General features: G+C 49.3%; 1 protein-coding gene and 1 non-coding gene across 4 annotated transcripts in view; both read left to right on the top strand.

Moving 5' to 3' along the window:
- Positions 1 to 462: 462 nt before the first annotated feature.
- LOC144508143 (U2 spliceosomal RNA) lies at positions 463 to 661 on the top strand. The gene has a single exon (XR_013500231.1). It is a non-coding gene; the product is annotated as a U2 spliceosomal RNA (small nuclear RNA).
- Positions 662 to 4054: 3393 nt separating this feature from the next.
- The window catches only part of LOC144507671 (adhesion G protein-coupled receptor E3-like), an 81241-nt gene continuing 66609 nt past the window's right edge, over positions 4055 to 18686 (top strand). For 2 of the 3 annotated variants that reach the window (XM_078234833.1, XM_078234834.1), the window contains exons 1-3: positions 4095 to 4225; positions 5327 to 5395; positions 17856 to 17900. In XM_078234833.1, the coding sequence (XP_078090959.1) occupies positions 5365 to 5395; positions 17856 to 17900 (76 nt within the window). In that variant the 5' untranslated portion in view covers positions 4095 to 4225; positions 5327 to 5364. Of the gene's footprint in view, positions 4226 to 5326; positions 5396 to 17855; positions 17901 to 18686 lie in introns of all 3 variants that reach the window. The other variant, XM_078234832.1, reaches the window with a different exon arrangement.

Here is an 18686-nt window from a genome sequence, read left to right as displayed (position 1 = left end):
CCTTTGACCCTGTAATCCACATTTAAATTAGTCCTACCAAAATGAATCACCTCACATTTATCAGGGTTAAACTCCATTTGCCATTTTTCAGCCCAGCTTTGCATCCTATCTATGTCTCTTTGCAGCCTACAACAGCCCTCCACCTCATCCACTACTCCACCAATCTTGGTGTCATCAGCAAATTTACTGATCCACCCTTCAGCCCCCTCCTCTAAGTCATTAATAAAAATCACAAAGAGCAGAGGACCAAGCACTGATCCCTGCGGCACTCCGCTAGCAACCTGCCTCCAATCCGAAAATTTTCCATCCACCGCCACCCTCTGTCTTCGATCAGACAGCCAGTTACCTATCCAATCGGCCAACCTTCCCTCTATCCCACACCTCCTCACTTTCATCATAAGCCGACCATGGGGGACCTTATCAAACGCCTTACTAAAATCCATGTATATGACATCAACCGCCCTACCTTCTCGGCCTTTTGGCTAAGATCAAGTGTAGTATCGACATCTTGCACTTGGTTGAAGTCATGAGGTTACACTAAGGCTTCATTTGAAGCAATTTTTTCAAGCGGCATCTCAGCCTTTTGACTAAGATGCAAATGAGATCGAGCCTTGGAGGAGGTGCAATGCCTGCTCCAATCAGCTTGGATCATGTAGATCAAGCCCAGGACAGGAAGCGGCGAGCCTGTCTTGTCAGCTCGGACCTGGAATGTCTCACTTGCTGAGACTTTGAATTGTACTTTGATCGAATTGAATTGGATATATAAACAAAAAACATAAATGATTTAACTTAACTTTTACTACTTGAAGTACTTAAACATGACAAGCTACAATTCTTAATTGCTAACCTATGTCTACTAGGTCCAGTTCAAGCAATTTTCCTCTTATAGACTTAAACCCCTCTTCAAAATCCGTTAGCAAACAACACAGGCTTCTGTGCTTTTACTTGTTAGCAGTCCTGGAGGGCTTTAACACTTCTGGAGAGAGATACAGAGAGACGCCTGTCTTCTGACACTTAAACAGCAGCCTCCAGAGAGAGTGAGAGAGAGAGAGAGACAAAAACCTCTTGCTTCTTTCAGTTGGGGAGGCCACTCAATGCTGTGTCACTGAGAAAATGAAGCCATTGGTTCCCCAGAACCCACGAGCGATTCCCTCCTCTCCCCCACCCCACTTGCCCCAGGGGGACCTTGAGGGTGACATGGGTGCCGTCGATGGCCCTCTGTACATTAGGCATCCCCGCAATGGCCACAAATCCTGCAGCCCAAGCTTCCGGATGGGCCTGGTCCAGAATAAATTTGATGTACTGCCCAGCCTGGGCCTACAGGACATCCGTGACCACATTGACGTCGACGGCACACAGTATCCGACATCTGTTCAAACGACAACTCGTGTGTGGAACTGCCGGAGTCTCCGCTCCCTCCTTCTCCTGCGCCTCCCTCTGGGTGAATGGTGGCCACACCCTGCCTCTGGTGGCTGTCTCCCTCTACTCCTACAAGTTGTAAGGCCTGGGCCTCCTGTGCTCGCAATTCTTGCTCCTGCTCCTCCTCCTCAGCTCCAGGAGCAACCAAAAGAACAGCAAGATTGATTTGTTGCATCGCAAAAGCCATCTTGTCAATCTGAATGGTGGGGGGTGGGGAGTGGGGATGTTGGAGAAGAGAGAAACACATATAGAGGTTAAGGAACGCTGCTTGCCCCTAGCCCAGCCACACACACTGCCCATACTGCCCATTCCCCCCATGCACATGCTCCCAGCAACACAGCTCCCCATTCCCCACCACATGGCCCCCAGCAACACAGCTCCCTATTCCCCCACCCACATGGCCCCCAGCAACACAGCTCCCTATTCCCCACCACATGCCCCCCAGCAACACAGCTCCTTGAAAAGTTGAGATGCTACAGCAGTGCAATGTGCAAGGGCTTTGTGCACATCCTTCAGCTGGAAGAGTGCTGAGTGCACTAGGATCCAGCAGCATCCACAAGACCCGAGGTCAGTGCTGAGACCCGGGTCCCTGCTGCAAATCAGACATCGGACACCCTGCTGAACAACAGCCCCTCCCACCCCCTCACACACTCACAGAGTCCCCCCGGCCCAACATTCAAATTGGCCACCATGAAACGACTCCCCGTGAGCAGCACGGAGCTGTCCGACGGGAGGCACTTACCTCCTCAATAACCCTCACTGATGGAGTGCCCAAATCGGACTTTCATCGAGCACGTCTGTTCCAGGCCGATTCCAGATTGGGTGAACACGGTGGTAAAAGGGGATGTGCCGGTAAAGTGAGGCGTGCAGCTCGTTAAGTGTATTGAAATCAATGCAAATATATTTAAATAGACATCGCGCCTGTTTTGGGCGTGATCCCGATCACGGCCACTTTCAGGCCTTGGCAAAGGGGGAACCGGCGCAGTGGTGGGCACGGATCGCGCTACTCGCCTCATGCCAACTCTACCAAGTTTTCATGCTCGAAAATGGGTGCAATGCATTGGAAACTCGCCCCCAGGTGAGTGTTAGATCAGCCATCATCTTTTTATTTGCTTATTTATTTATTTATTAGTGTCAGAGGTAGGCTTACATTCACACTGCAATGAAGTTACTGTGAAAATCCCCTAGTCGCCACACTTCGGCACCTGTTCAGGTACACTGAGGGAGAATTTAGCATGGCCAAAAGCACCTAACCAGCACGTCCTTTGGACTGTGGGAGGAAACTGGAGCATCCGGAGGAAACCCATGCAGACACGGGGAGAACATGCAGACTTCACACAGACAGTGACCCAAGCCAGAAATCAAACCCAGATCCTTGGCTCTGTGAGGGTGCATTGCTAACCACTGTGCCACCCTCATGGCCAAATGTTGACCTTGTCAGCAATTTCACACCCCAGAAAAGAACAAAGGCAAAAATGATTAGTGAAAAAAACCTTCTAAGATCATTGAACCCCAAAAGTGTAAGAGGAGGCTATTCGGCCCATCGGGTCTGCATCAAATCTCACTTCCTATCCCTGGAACCCTATCCCCTGTAACCACACATATTTTATTCCGCTGATCCTCCTAACCTACATATATCTTTGGGCACTAAGGGGCAATTTAGCAAGACCAATCAACCTAACGCACACATCTTTGGAGTGTTGGAGGAAACCGGAGCACCCGAAGGAAACCCACGCAGACACGGGAAGAGCATGCAGACTCCACGCAGACAGTGACCTGGAGCCGGGAATTGAACCCGGGTCCCTGGTGCTGTGAGGCAGCAATACTAGCCATGCTAAATTGTGCCCAAAGATGCGCAGGTTAGGTGGATTGGCAATGCTGAATTGCCCCTTAGTGTCCAAACATGTGCAGGATTAGCCATGCTAAATTGCCCCTTAGTGTCCACAGATGTGCAGGTGAGGTGGATTAGCCATGCTAAATTGCCTCTTAGTGTCCAAAGATGTGTAGGTTAGGTGGATTGGCCTTGCTAAGTTGCCCCACAGTGTCCAAAGATGTGTAGGTTAGGTACATTGGCCATGCTAAATTATCCCTTAATGTCCAAAGATTTGGAGGTTAGGTGGATTGGCCATGGTAAATTGCCCCTTAGTGTCCAAAGACATGCAGGTTAGGTAGATTGGCCATGCTAAATTGCCCCTTAATTTCCAAAGATATGCAGATTAGGTGGATTGGCCATGGGAAGTTTCCCCTTCATGTCCCAGGATGTGTGGATTAGGGGAATTAGTGGGGTAAATATGTTGGGTTATTGGGATAGTGCCTGGGTAAGGTGCCCTGTTGAAGAGTCAGTGCAGACTCGATGGGCCGAATGTACTCCTTCTGCAAGGGATTCTATTCTATGGACCTACACAAGCACACTCGGAATGGAGTGTCACTGAATAAAATGTTGACTGGAAGGTTAGAACTAAAGGTGGTCACGGTTGCTTTCATTCTGTGAAATCTGCATAATATTTGTCCACTATTAAACTCTGTTTAATTTGGACGAGAAAGCATTGACATCATCCTTTCCACAACCATAAATAAACTTGCATCATCGTTCACTTCTTGTTTCCTTATCTGAGTTGTACTCTGGTCACATCACGAGTGTGACTAATATATCTGTCGGATTGATGTCCCATTGCACTCAGTGCAAATGCATGGATAGAGTTCACAGGAATCCTTCCCATTTCCTCCCACCAAGTGCGGCAAGAAGGAATCTCTTCTCAGAAGACATTGGGTGACTGACCCAGAAGTCCAGTTCATTCACAAAACTGTAAGTCATTGCTGGTACTTGATTTTTCTCTCCCTCCGCGCCCCCCCCCCACCCCCCACTCCCCCAGACCTCCCCCCTCCCCCCCCACTCCCCCACACCCCCTCCCCCCCTCCCCCCCCCCCCCCAACACACAAGAATTGTGCTGATTATGGAGTGGCGCCCGTTTAATTGTTAGCCCTCTAGTTTGAGGAGGGGTACCCTTTGCAGGTTAGCTGGGCTCCTGCTTACATGATGAGATGCTAAACTTCCACTCATAGAACAGAGAGGCTTGTGCTGTCAGGAACGAGGTGAAAATGGCAAAGGAGGAACGTTTCCCTTTGCATATTCGATTCTTTTAATGAAACAAAGTTCTTGCATTTTATACAGCACCTGTTACAACCTCAGGACGTCGCAAAGGATTTTACAGCCAGATAATTACTTTTTGTGGTATTGCTGTGCTGTGGGAAACACAGCGGCCAATCTAACGCAAATCTAACATGTGTTTGGGCAAAGAACAATGTGATAGTGTCCAAATAATCTGCGTTCGGCAATGGTTAAGGGGCAAATTGACCAGGATACCAATGAGAATTCCCCTGTCCTCTTTGAAATATTGCCCTGGCATCTTTCACATCTAAGAGTTTTAACAACACCAGGTTGAAGTCCCAACAGGTTTATTTGGTAGCAAATGCCATTAGCTTTCGGAGCGCTGCTCCTTCGTCAGATGGAGTGGATATCTGCTAATGGCAGATAAATGGCAGGAATAATGGTAGGAAAGCTAATGGCATTTGCTACCAAATAAACCTGATGGACTTTAACCTGGTGTTGTTAAAACTCTTACTGTGTTTACCCCAGTCCAACGCCGGCATCTCCACATCATCTTTCACATCTGCCTGAGAGGGTCGATAGGACCTCCAGAGGCACTCTCTCTGGACTGTTCCTGAGGCCCAACCTCGAGGATGCGCTCAGATCTCTGGAGTGGAGCTGAAACCCACAGTCCAGGGACGGGAGAACCAGCCCACTGAGCCACGGGCTAAGTTGAAGGGCTAATCAGCTCACACCATCAATTCATCTTAACATTGCAGACGCGAGTGTAATCATAATTCTCTTCTCAAATGTGCACAGGTTTCTGGGGCTGCTTCGATCTAAAGCACACCAGAAAGATGAAGACTCGGCATTGTTTGGTGTTTCATGGTGAGTTTGGCATGATTACCTTTGTATGTACAAGTTTATGCATAATATAATGAATGTTCATTTTTATAACTGTTTTAATACATTTACCTGAGTAAGAAGTTAAGAGCCATTAACCTTGTCCTTTTAGTGTTGTAGCCTTTCTTGAATTGGAGTTTGAATTGTAATCCCTGCTCATGGAACTGTTTCTCTTTATTCATTTGTGGCGTGCAGGGTCAATGTTTACATTTCGATATTTATTGCCCATCCCGAGCTGTCCGTAATTGGGAAGGTGAGAACGCTTCTTAAAACATCGCAGTCAATCTGCTATAGGCGCACCCACAGTGTTGCCAGGGAGGGAGTTTCTGAGTTTTGACCCAATGTCAGGGAAGGAACGGAGATATATTTCCAAGTCAGGGTGGTGTGTAGCTTTTTTAAAAATTCATTCGTGGGACACAGGCGTCTCTGGCTGGCCAGCATTTATTGATGTGGAGATGCCGGCGTTGGACTGGGGTAAGCACAGTAAGAAGTCTCACAACACCAGGTTAAAGTCCAACAGGTTTAACCTGTTGGACTTTAACCTGGTGTTGTGAGACTTCTTACAGCATTTATTGCCCATCCCTAGTTGCCCGAGGGCTGTTGAGGGTCACCCACATTGCTCTAGAGTCACATGGAGGCCAGACCGGGTAAGGACGGCAGATTCCCTTCCCTAAAGGTGCATGAGTGAACCAGATGGGTTTTTACAAGAATCAACAATGGTTTCATGGTCACCAGTCGACTTTTTTAAATTCAGGTTTGCTGTTTATTGAATTCAAATTTCACTATCTGCCGTGGTCTTGGAAGATTACATTGGGTCACTAGTCCAGTGACAATATCACTACGCCATCACCCCCCCCTTGCTAAAATGGGAAATGGATGGGAAGTTTCAGTTTATTTATTAGTGTAAGCTTGCATTAACGCTGCAATGAAGTTACTGTGAAAATCCCCTATTCGCCACACTCCGGCGCCTGTTCGGGTACACTGAGAGAGAATTTAGCATGGCCAATGCACCCTAACCAGCACGTCTTTCAGACTGTATGAGGAAACCGGAGCACCCGGAGGAAACCCACGCAGACACGGGGAGAATATGCAGACTCCACACAGACAGTGAGCCAAGGCTGGAATTGAACCCGTGTCCCTGGCGCTGTGAGGCAGCAGTGCTAACCGATGGGTGGGTTTGGTGGTGTCCTCACATTGGTGGTGATGGAATCGATGGAGGATGATCCAGTGATTACGAGGCTGTTTGGGACAGAGAGTGAGGACAAGGGGAGCCGTTGTTCTGGGAAAACATGGAAGGGGTGAGGGCAGGAAATGGAACGAACAGGGTCGAGGTGATGGTGGTGCAAGGGAATCCTCAGTATCAGAGGCGCTGATGTTGAACAGACATGAAGGAGACCAGGGAAACTGGGAGGATGGAGTTTTTACAGGAAGGGGGGAGTGTGAGGGAATGTGATCGAAGTAGCTGTGAGAATCTGTGGCCTGTTGACAAATATTTGTTGACCGCCTAAACCCAGTAATGGAGGGGAAGAAGTCAAAGTAGGGCAGGGGAGAGTCAGAGGTGGGCCACACAAAAGGGAGGGAAGGGGTGAAATTTGATGACATTTTCCAATTTGAGGCAAGAACAGGAATCATCACCAATAGAATCTTCTGTCCACTGGAATTGGTGATGGAGGGGACCTTAGTAGGATTGGAAAAAAGCATGTTCTATATGGCCTCTAAAAAGCAGGTGTAGCTCGGACACAGACAGGTTCCTATTGTAATGCTTTTTATTTAGAGGAAGTAACAGGCATCAAAGGAGAAATCGCTCAATATGAGAACGTGTTCGCCTAGGTGCGAGCAAGCATGTGACCCTGAGCTTCTGTCACCGGCTATTTTAATTCTCTGTCCTACTCCCAGTTTGAGTTTCAGAAAAGAGATGTTTTGCTGCAACTGATGAGGCCACACCCGGAACATTGTGTGCAGTTTTGGTGTCCTTATCTGAGAAAGGATGTCCTTGCTTCAGAGGGAGCGCAGTGAAGGTTTACCAGACTGATAGCTGGGATGGCAGGTCTGTCAAATAAGGAGAGTCTAAGTCGGTTAGGATTGTATTCATTGGAGCTTGGAAGAGTGAGAGGGGATCTCACAGAAACTTATAAAATTCTAACAAGGTTAGACAGGGTAGATTCAGAAAGAATGTTCCCGATGGTCGGGGAGCCCAGAACTAGGGGGTCATAGTTTGAGGATAAGGGGGCCCCTTTGATGATCTTCCTGTTGTTCCCATTGGTTACACCCTACTCCCAAGGTCATACTCCATCTTTAACTCTCAACCTTTGGTCGCCCAAGACTGACCCCCCCCCCCCCCCCCCACCCCCCTCCCCCCAAGAGTCTCCCGGACAGGTCCAGCAGATACACCAGACTTATTTGAATTCTCCCTATTCCTTGCACCATCTGCCCTTTTGTCATTTGATTTCCCCTGCCTTCCACCCTATCATACACATTCCCATGTGTGCATCCCATCCTCCCCCCTTTCCTTGCCTCTTCTTCCCATTCTGATGAAAGGTTGTCCACCTGAAACACGGGGCTGGATTTGACAGTTCCCCACTGGCATGAACCTCCTCCCCTTTGAGAATTGCCTGCAGTCCCAGCGGTGGCCACCACTCCAACCTGGCGCTGCTGAGATTACAGAGCGGCTGGCCAATCAGACTGGCTGGCTGCTCTGGGTGGAAGTCCCATCCTCAACCAATGAACTCTGCTTCCAGCATAAAATGGCTGCTGGGCAGCTGGCTTTTATTGGTGGCCTTACCTTTTATTCAGGTGGTGAATTAGAAATGCCCAATTCCCTTCCCGCATCTAGTGGCGCACTAAGGCTGGCTTTCTTCTGTCTCCATAGCTAGTCATTCCCGGAACAGGTTGCTAGTCTGTCACCAGAGACTTTTGGCTTGAGGGAGTGCCACTCCACACCAAGCATGGCCAGGAGTCTCTCCCGCTCTTACTGCCAGCCATTGGCATGTTTGGAAGGATTTTCAGGTTGGGATGGCACAGTGGTTAGCAGTGCTGCCTCACAGCTCTAGGGACCGGGTTTCATTTGTGGCCTTGAGTGACTCTCTGTGTGGAGTTTGCACGTTCTCCTTACGTCTCCGTGGGTTTCTTCCAGATGCTCCAGTTTAGAAACATAGAAACATAGAAAGCTACAGCACAAAACAGGCCCTTCGGCCCCACAAGTTGTGCCGAACATATCCCTACCTTTTAGGCCTACCTATAACCCTCTATCCTATTAAGTCCCATGTACTCATCCAGGAGTCTCTTAAAAGACCCTATTGAGTTTGCCTCCACCACCACTGATGGCAGCCGATTCCACTCGCCCACCACCCTCTGTGTGAAAAACTTCCCCCTAACATTTCCCCTGTACCTACACCCCAGCGCCTTAAACCTGTGTCCTCTCGTAGCAGCCATTTCCACCCTGGGAAAAAGCTTCTGAGAGTCCACCCGATTGAGAGTTTCCTCCCAATGTCAAAAGATATGCAGGTTAGGTGCATTGGCCATGCTAAATTGCCCCTTAATATCCAAAGATGTGCGGGTTAGGTGGATTGGCCATGCTAAATTGCCCCTTAATGTCCAAAGATGTGCGGGTTAGGTGGATTGGCCATGCTAAATTGTCCCTTAGTGTCCAAAGGTGTGCAGGTTAGGTGGATTGGCCACGCTAAATTGCCCCTTAGTGTCCAAAGATGTGCAGGTTAAGTGGATTGGCCATGCTAAATTGCCTCTTAGTGTCCAAAGATGTGCAGGTTAGGTGGATTGGCCATGCTAAATTGCCTCTTAGTGTCCAAAGATGTGCAGGTTAGGTGGATTGGCCATGCTAAATTGCCTCTTAGTGTCAGGGGGACGAGCTGGGGTAAATGCATGGGGCTATGGGGATAGAGCCTGGGTGGAATTGTGGTCAGTGCAGACTTGATGGGCTGAATGGCCTCCTTCTGCACTGTAGGGATTCTATGATTCTATGGTGCCGGAGGAGTGCAAAGGTGATTGAAAGATTATTGCATCATGAATTTCCGAAGAGATTATCACCTAGATCCTTACATACATTGAGTATAAAGCTCTCCACATTTGGTATTCGCTTTTCACAGTGGATTTAGGGTCCCTTCACCCTCAACCAGTACTGCGGTCCTAGATTATCCAGTCAATATGTCAGTGCTGGCTATGGGATCTTGCTGTGCACATATTGTCTCCCTCATTGCCGATGTTGAAACAGTGACTAGACTTCAAAAGTACTTCACTGGTTGCAATGCTCTTTTAGGTGGCCTGTGATTGTGAAAGGTGCTAAGGGGAGGCGATGGTGTAGAGGTATTATCACTAGAATATTAGCCCTGAAACTCAGCTGATGTTCTGGGGACCTGGGTTCGAATCCTGCCACGGCAGATGGTGGAATTTGAATTCAATAAAAAATATCTGGTATTAAGAATCTACTGATGACCTTGAAACCATTGTCGATTGTCGGAAAAACCCATCTGGTTCACTAATGTCCTTTAGGGAAGGAAATTTGTCATCCTTACCCAGTCTGGCCTACATGTGACCTCAAGAGCCACGGAAATGTGGCCTTCCAAAGGCAACTCGAGATTTTCAACAAATACCGGCCAGCCAGCAACGCCCACGACTCAAAAATGAAAATTAAAATAATGTAAATGCAATTTCTTCCTTTGTTTTCTCCTCACTGCACACTTTTCAACTGAGATGCTAACTGTACAATGTCCCCTGACAACCTTGGCAAAGCGACAGCCAGAACGAGACCATTCAACCCATCGTGTCTGTGCCAGCTAAAATAGCAAAAATAGAAATTGTTGCTTATTTTAATGCCACTTTCCAGCACCTGGTCCATTTGGGCATTACTTGGGCAATGCTTTTGGACATTGAGTACAAGAGTTGGGAAATCATGTTGCAGCTATATAAAACCTTGGTGAGGCCGCATTTGGAGTATTGCGTGTAGTTCTGGTCACCACACTACCAGAAGGACGTGGAAGCTTTGGAGAGAGTGCAAAGAATAAACTAGGATTGTTTTCACTGGAAAGACGGAGGCTGAGGGGAGACTTGATAGAGGTCCACAAAATTATGAGAGGTGTATGCAGTGTGGATAATCAGAGGCTTTTTTCCCCAGGGTGGAAGTGTCCATTACAAGGGGGCACAGGCTCAAAGTGAGAGGGTGTAAGTTTAAAGGAGATGTGCGGGGGAAGTTGTTCACGCAGAGAATGGTGGTGCCTGGAACATGCTGCCAGAGGAGGTGGTGGAAGCAGGCACATTAGCAACATTTAAGAGGCATCCGGATGGGTCCATGAATAGGGAGGGGATGGAGGGATACGGGCCAGGTAAGGGCAGAAGGTTTTATTTAGTTTAGTTAGGGCATCATGATCGGCTCGGTCTTGGAGGCTGAAGGGCCTGTTCCTGTGCTGTACTTTGTTTTGTTCTTTGTAGCCTCGCAGGTTTCAGATACAGATCCAGGTACCTGTTCAATGAGTTGAGCATTTCAGCCTCAATCACCAACTTAGGCAGTGAATTCCAGATGCCCACCACCCTCTGGATGAAAACATTTTTCCTCATGTCCCCTCTAATCCTTCTACCAATCACCTTAAGTCTATACCCCCTGGTAATAGACCCCTCAGCTAGGGGGAAACAAGTTTTACCCGTCTACCCTGTCTAGCCCCCTCATTAGGTCAACCCTGAGCTGCCTCTGTTCTAAAGGAAACAACCCCGGCCTATCCAATCTCTCCTCATTGCAGAAATTTTCAGCCTGTGGTAAACCACTGTTAGCTTATTGCCTGTGTGTGTGTGTGTGACATGCCTGGACATGCCCCTGCTGGCCCAGCCTGGTACTCCTCCCCCCTGGTCCAGGTATAAAGGTGACTGCTCCCCACCCCCTGCCTCAGTCTCTGGACCAGTTCATCGGCATGGGTGTGCGCCAAGTCTTTTGCGAATAAAAGCCTATTTGTTCTCGCACACAAACTAGTCTTTGCTTGATTGATAGTGCATCACAGCCCCTGGCAACATTCTTGTCAATCTCCTCTGCATGGGTGGAATAACGAGTGACTGCACGTTCGCAACGGAGAAATGGTACAGATGTTTAGAGGACTTCCTTGATTGTGATTTTCCTTTACAATACTCAGAGGTGTGAAGATGACTGGGATCACTGTTGTAAAATGAACGATCTCAGCCACATAAGGTGTACCGTAGACGATACGGGGTGACACGGTGGCACAGTGGTTAGCACTGCTGCCTCACAGCGCCAGGGAGCTGGGTTCATTTCTAGCCTCGAGTCACTGTCTGTGTGGAGTTTGCACATTCTCCCCGTGTCTGTGTGGGTTCCCTCCGGGTGCTCCGGTTTCCTCTCTCACTCCAAAGATGTGCAGGTTAGGCTGATTGGCCATGCTAAATTGACCCTAGTGTCGAGGGATATGCGGGCTTACGGGAATATGGCCTGGGTGGGATTGTGGTTGATACAGACTCAATGGGCCGAATGGTCTCCTTCTGCACTGTAGGGATTCTATGATTCTGAACAATAAGTGGATGCGTTGGAGTAATATCTGATGGTATGTCCTTTAGTAAGTTTCAGAGTAGGGGCCCACACTATTGGAAGTGGTAATGCCACCAACACATTGGTAATTTGTGAATATCATTCCATTTCATAAAATCGTACAGTGCACAAGGAGACCATTCACCCCATTGTGCTGATGCTGGTCCTTTGGAAGAACTCTTCAGTTAGCCTCACAGGAATTGTTGTCCGTTACCTTGCAAAATTTTCATTTTTAGGCTTAGAATCAATCCTCTTTTGAAAGTTAATTTGGAATCTGCTTCCACCATTCTTTCAGGCAACACATTCCAGATTGTGACAACACGTTGAGTAAAAAGAAACGGTTGATTTTGGTTCTTCTGCCAATCACCTTAAACCTGTGACCTCTGACCCTCCTTCCACTGGAAGCAATTTTTCCTTATTTGCTCTCCCAAAACCCTCATTACGCTTCGAACCCCTATTTGATCTTCTCTTTCCCCCTTCTTCTCCAAGGAGGTCAATCTCAACTTCACAAGTCTCTGTACTATTCGCTGTCAGCAAATGACATGAGCAGGTCAGAGGCTGGGAATCCTGCATGAAGTCACCTCCTGATTCCCCAAAAACTGTCCACCATCTACAAAGCACAAGTCAGGAGTGTGATGGAATGCTCTCCACTTGTCTGGATGGGTGCAGCTCCAACTACGCTCAAGAAGCTCGGCACCATCCAGGACAAAGCAGCCCCGCTTGATTGGCACCCTCTCTACAAATATTGACTCCCTCCACCACCGACGCACAGTGGCAGTCGTGTGTACCATCTACAAGATGCACTGCAGCACCTCACCAAAGTTCCTTAGGCAGCACCTTCCATACCCACCTAGAAGGACAAAGACCCATGGGAACACCACCTAGCGCCTCCCATCAAAGCCACTTGACTTGGAAATATATCGGCCGTTCCTTCACTGTGGCTGGGTCAAAATCCTGGAACTCCCTCCCTAACAGCACTGTGAGTGTACCTACACCACAGGGTCTGCAGCGGCTTAAGAAGGCGGCTCACCTCCACCTTCTCAAGGGGCAATTAGGGATGAGCAATAAATGCTGGCCTAACCAGCAACGCCCACACCCCGTAAATGAAGCTGGGACAGAATGCAAGAACTGTTTATTGAATTGAACAGTTGAATCTACAGAGTGTGACACAGAGTTTTCTTGGAAGACAAGTTGTGAGAAAGGTTCCTTCTTTTCACGATGCTAGCTGTATGGTGTTGTGCAATGTGGTATCTGATTGCACCCAGAGGAAGCCTATCTGCCTGAATCATTTCTAACCAGAGAATAAAGGGGAAGAAATGCAGCTTCTGTAGGCATTGCAAAGTGCTGATAACGAGCGGAAAAAACAAAAATATCATGAGGCAAGGATTTGATAATAATTGTGTTGACAGTATTTTCACACTCTATCACACAGCGATGGAAACAATGAACATGGTCCTTCCAGGGAACTGGAACAACCAAGCTGGGCCACACAAGCCTTCAGTGTAATATGATTCTACGTTAGCATAGAATCCCAACAGTGCAGAAGGGAGAGTTAGAGCGGGAAACTTGTTTCCCTCATTTGTTCTTTCACAGGTTGTTGGTGTCATTGGCTAGGCCAATTCTTGTTGCCCATCCCTAATTGTCCCTTGAGAAGGTGGCACTAAGCCATCCTCTTGAACCACTGCAGTCCCTATGGGATCATTCGACCCGTCGGGTGTGCACCGACAACAATCTCACCCAGGTCCTATCCCCATAACCCCACGTATTTACCCTGCTAATCCCCCTGACATTAAGGGGCAATTTAACATGGCTAATCCACCTAACCGGCACATCTTTGGACACTAAGGGGCAATTTAGCATGGCCAATCTACCTAACCTGCACATCTTTGGACACGAAGGGGCAATTTAACATGGCTAATCCAACTAACCCACACATCTTTGGACACTAAGGGGCAATTTAGCATGGCCAATCCACCTAACCTGCGCATCTTTGGACAGTGGGAGGAAACCGGAGCACCCGGAGGAAACCCAGGCAGACACAGGGAGCACGTGCAAATTCCACACAGACAGTGACCCAAGGCTGGAATTGAACTTGGGTCCCTGGAGCTGTGAGGCAGCAGTGCTAACAACTGTGCCACCATGCTGCCCCGAGAAGGTGGTGGTAACCTTGCTGGACTAGTAGTCCAGAAGTCCTGGTTAATGCTCTGGGGACATGAGTTCAAATCCTACCATGGTGGTTGGTGGAATTTAAATTCAATCAATAAAATTAGTCTCGGTAATGGTGACCATTACCTGTTGTCATTTAAACCCATTTTGTTCATTGATTTGCTTTGGGATGGAAATCTGCCATTCCTTCCTGGTCTGGCCTCTGTGTGACTGTTGTGCACAGTGGGAGCAGTGTGTACCATCTACAAGATGCATTGCAGCAACTCACCAAGGTTCCTTCGGCAGCACCTTCCAAACCCACGGCATCTACCACCTGGAAAGACAGGGGCAGTAGACACATGGGAACACCACCATCTGGAAGTTCCCCTCACACACACAATCCTGAATTGGAAATAGATCGGCCGTTCCTTCACTGCCACTGAGTCAAAATCCTGGAATTCCCTCCCTAACAGACTGTGGGTGGGCCTACACCACAGGGACTGCAGCGGTTCAAAGAAGAACAAAGAACAGTACAGCACAGGAACAGGCCCTTTGGCCCAACAGATCTGTGCCGACACTTTTGCCTCTCTAATCTAATATTTTCTTGCCTCTGCATTGTCCATATTCCTCTGTTCCCTGCCTATTCACATATCTATCCAGATTCATCTTGATCCCAAGGGGCAATTAGGAATGGGCAACAAATGCTGACCTGGCCAGTGATACCAACAACCTTATCGTAGAATCCCTACAGTGCAGAAGGAGGCCATTCGGCTCATCGAGTCTGCACCGACCACAATCCCACCCAGGCCCTATCCCCCCAACCCCACCTATTTACCCTGCTGGTTGCCCTAACACTAAGGGTCAATTTAGCAAGACCAATCAACCGAACCCACACATCTTTGGAGTGTTGGAGGAAACCGGAGCACCCGGAGGAAACCCACGCAGACACAGGAGAACGTGCAAACTTCACACAGACAGTGACCCAAGGCCGGAATTGAACCTGGGTCCCTGGCGCTGTGAGGCAGCGGTACTCACCACTGTGCCAACCTGTGAAAGAATAAATGAAAAAAAGAAAATTCCCACTCTAACTTTCCCTTCCTAAAGCCTGTCGGTCCTGATGTCGTGTTTTGTGTCTTGATTTCAAATTTTATTTGGTAATTCTCCAGTGAACTCCAATAACTCAATGGGTGGAATTTTGTCATGTTTTAACTTTGTCAACTTGGGCGGGGAAAAGGTGTGTGTCGCCCGCCAACTGCACTGCTGGATTGTCCCGCCATTTCTCCTTAAACTTAGTTAAAGATAAATGCTCTCGGTGATGGGTGGCACGATGTAGGGCGGGTTCTAAAAAAGCCTCCTCCCCAGCAACAACCTCGGACTTCAGGAGATCATGGTGTTGTTTTTAAAAGGAGCCCTGATCAAAATAAAAGAAAAAGAAACAAAAGGACCCCCCCCCCCCCCCCCGGCATGTTCCCCCCCCCCCCACGCACGTCCCTCCCCACACGTTTCCCCCCCCCCACACATTCCCCCCACGCAAGTTCCCCCCATGCACGTTCCCACCCCCACACGTTCCCACCCCCACACGTTCCCACCCCCACACGTTCCCACCCCAACACACGTTCCCACCCCCACACGTTCCCACCCCCAGACGTTCCCACCCCCAGACATTCCCACCCCCACACGTCTCCCCCATGCACGTTCTCCCCACGCATGTCCCCACCCCGCACGTTCCCACCCCCACACGTTCCCACCCCCACACGTTCCCACCCCCACACGTTCCCACCCCCACATGTTCCCACCCCCACACTTTCCCACCCCCACACGTTCCCACCCCCACATGTTCCCACCCCCACACTTTCCCACCCCCACACGTTCCCACCCCCACACATTCCCACCCCCACACGTTCCCACCCCCACACGTTCCCACCCCCACATGTTCCCACCCCCACACTTTCCCACCCCCACACGTTCCCACCCCCACACGTTCCCACCCCCACACGTTTCCACCCCAACACACGTTCCCACCCCCACACGTTCCCACCCCCGCACGTTCCCACCCCCACATGTTCCCACCCCCACACTTTCCCACCCCCACACGTTCCCACCCCCACACATTCCCACCCCCACACGTTCCCACCCCCACACGTTTCCACCCCAACACACGTTCCCACCCCCACACTTTCCCACCCCCACACGTTCCCACCCCCACACATTCCCACCCCCACACGTTCCCACCCCCAGACGTTCCCACCCCCAGACGTTCCCACCCCCGCACGTCCCCCCCCACACACGTTCCCCCCCCTTCCTCCATGGACATGAGGCTCCTCACCCCCTCCTTCACACTCAAGGAAATCCCTACCCATCCCTTCCCTACAGGAAGCACCACCCACACAATGGGCACAGGGAACCATTCCCCCATGTATTGACCTCCCCACTTGAAGATGGCTACCCCAGCACTGCCCCCCCCCCGCCCCCCCCCGCCACTCCTCCCACCCACCCCCGGCAGTACCCTAATAGTGCCTGGGGAATTCAGTTCAGCTTTATTGTCATTGTAAGGTGCACAAATACGAATCTAACGGAAAGTGAGCTTGCAGGTTCCTGAGATACAAAAAAAAAAGCAAATGCAAGTGGTCATTATAAAATAGTGTCGCGAGTCATTAAGTGTGTCCATGCATATTGCACAATGCCCATCGCCTGGAAATATGTTGAAGGACAGAGTGCAGCTGGGTAACAGCTCTGGGGAAGAAGCTGTTCCTGAACCTGGTCTGACGGGCTCGAACGGATCTGTAGCGCCTCCCAGAAGGCAGAGGGGGCAAACAGTCTGTGGCTGGGATGGGTGGAATCTCTAGTAATGCTGAGAGATCTCCTCAGGCAGCGTTTGTGATAAATGTCCTGGGTGGCTGGTAGCTGGGTGATGTATTGGGCAGTTTTGACTACCGGCAGCAGAGTTTTCCGGTCAGAAATGGAGCGACTGCCGTTCCACACCGTAATGCAGTTCAACAAGGGTGTGCAATGAGGAAGGGTCTGACCCTCACTGCTAACCCCCCCTCCCCACAGGGGTACTTACCTGCGCTCCCTCGACAGATTCACTTTGCCAGTTCTCAGTGATCAGGATGTGTTGTAAACCCTGATTGTGATGTGGGAGATAATAGACTGGGAAGCCTCACTAATGATGTATTAATGTATGGCTATGTTATCTTGCGCCTTGGTATCAAATTTTATTTGATAATTTTCCAGTGAACTCCAAAAACTCAATGGGTGGAATTTTGTCATGTTTTAACTGAGTATGGTTACCATGGACACCATGATCTCCTGACCTTTCATGGCGGGAACGCTAATACATCATTGGCGTAATTGGGACAATCGGAATGGGAAATCCCGCTGGCGTGAAAGACTCCTGGGGACTCCCATTGGATTGTCCTCCCCGCCAGCTTTCCTGTCCGTTGAAAATGGAGGTAGAGAATCTCTGCCAATTTAACAAAAACTCCTGGGGGCGGGATTTTCCACGCAAATTATCGTGTGTTCCACAGCGGTGGAGGTGGCCCGCCTTTGGCTGGCGGCGGGATCTTCCGGTCCCGCCACTGTCTACAGAGTTTCCCGTTGAATGCACCCCTCATCGCCGGGGTAGCCACGGCGGAGGGTTGCCGACAGTGGGACTGGAAGATCCAGCCGGTGTGAAGGGCGGGAAAACCCTGGCCTTGATGTATTTCCAAAAAAAAACTGTTTGCACGTAATCTAAGCGAATCACAATTTTTTGTTTCCTAGCTGTTTTTCATTGGATCATTTGGAATCAAAACATTCACCAATCCGGTAAGTTATGAAGCATTTGTATTTATTTATTATTTATTAGTCACAAGTAGGCTTATATTAGTACTGCAATGAAGTTACTGTGAAAATTCCCCAGTCGCCACACTCCGGCGCCTGTTCAGGTACACTGAGAAAGAATTTAGCACGGCCAATCTACCTAAGTCAACTCCTCAATTATACTCAACCTTGTAACAATAAATATAACTCCACAATCTGCTGTGTATTAGCCAATTCATACCGGTAATCTTTCCTAGTAACCAAGAATTTTCAATAAGGCAGATATATTGTGTATGTATTTTAAATTAACAAAGAGCGAGGGAGATCGACAAGGCACAAGTCAGGAGTGTGATGGAATACTCCCCACTTGCCTGGATGGGTGCAGCTCCAACAACACTCAAGAAGCTCGACACCATCCAGGACAAAGCAGCCCCGCTAGATTGGCACCACATCCACAAGCACCTGCTCTCTCCACCACCGACGCCCAGTAGCAGCAGTGTGTACCATCTACAAGATGCACTGCAGCAATTCACCAAAGATCCTTAGACAGCACCAAACCCACGATCACTTCCATCTAGAAGGACAAGGGCAGCAGATACATGGGACACCACCACCTGCAAGTTCCCCTCCAAGCCACTCACCATCCTGACTTGGAAATATATCGCCGATCCTTTGCAGTCGCTGGGTCAAAATCCTGGAATTCCCTCCCTAATGGCATTGTGGGTCAACCCACAGCACGCGGACTGCAGCGATTCAAGAAGGCAGCTCACCACCACCTTCTCAAGGGGCAAC

Source organism: Mustelus asterias, chromosome 19, assembly GCF_964213995.1.
Source record: "Mustelus asterias chromosome 19, sMusAst1.hap1.1, whole genome shotgun sequence".
Classification (NCBI taxonomy): Eukaryota; Metazoa; Chordata; class Chondrichthyes; order Carcharhiniformes; family Triakidae; genus Mustelus; species Mustelus asterias.
Note: the sequence above shows the minus strand (reverse complement) of the source record. Positions and strands in the feature narration are given on the sequence as shown.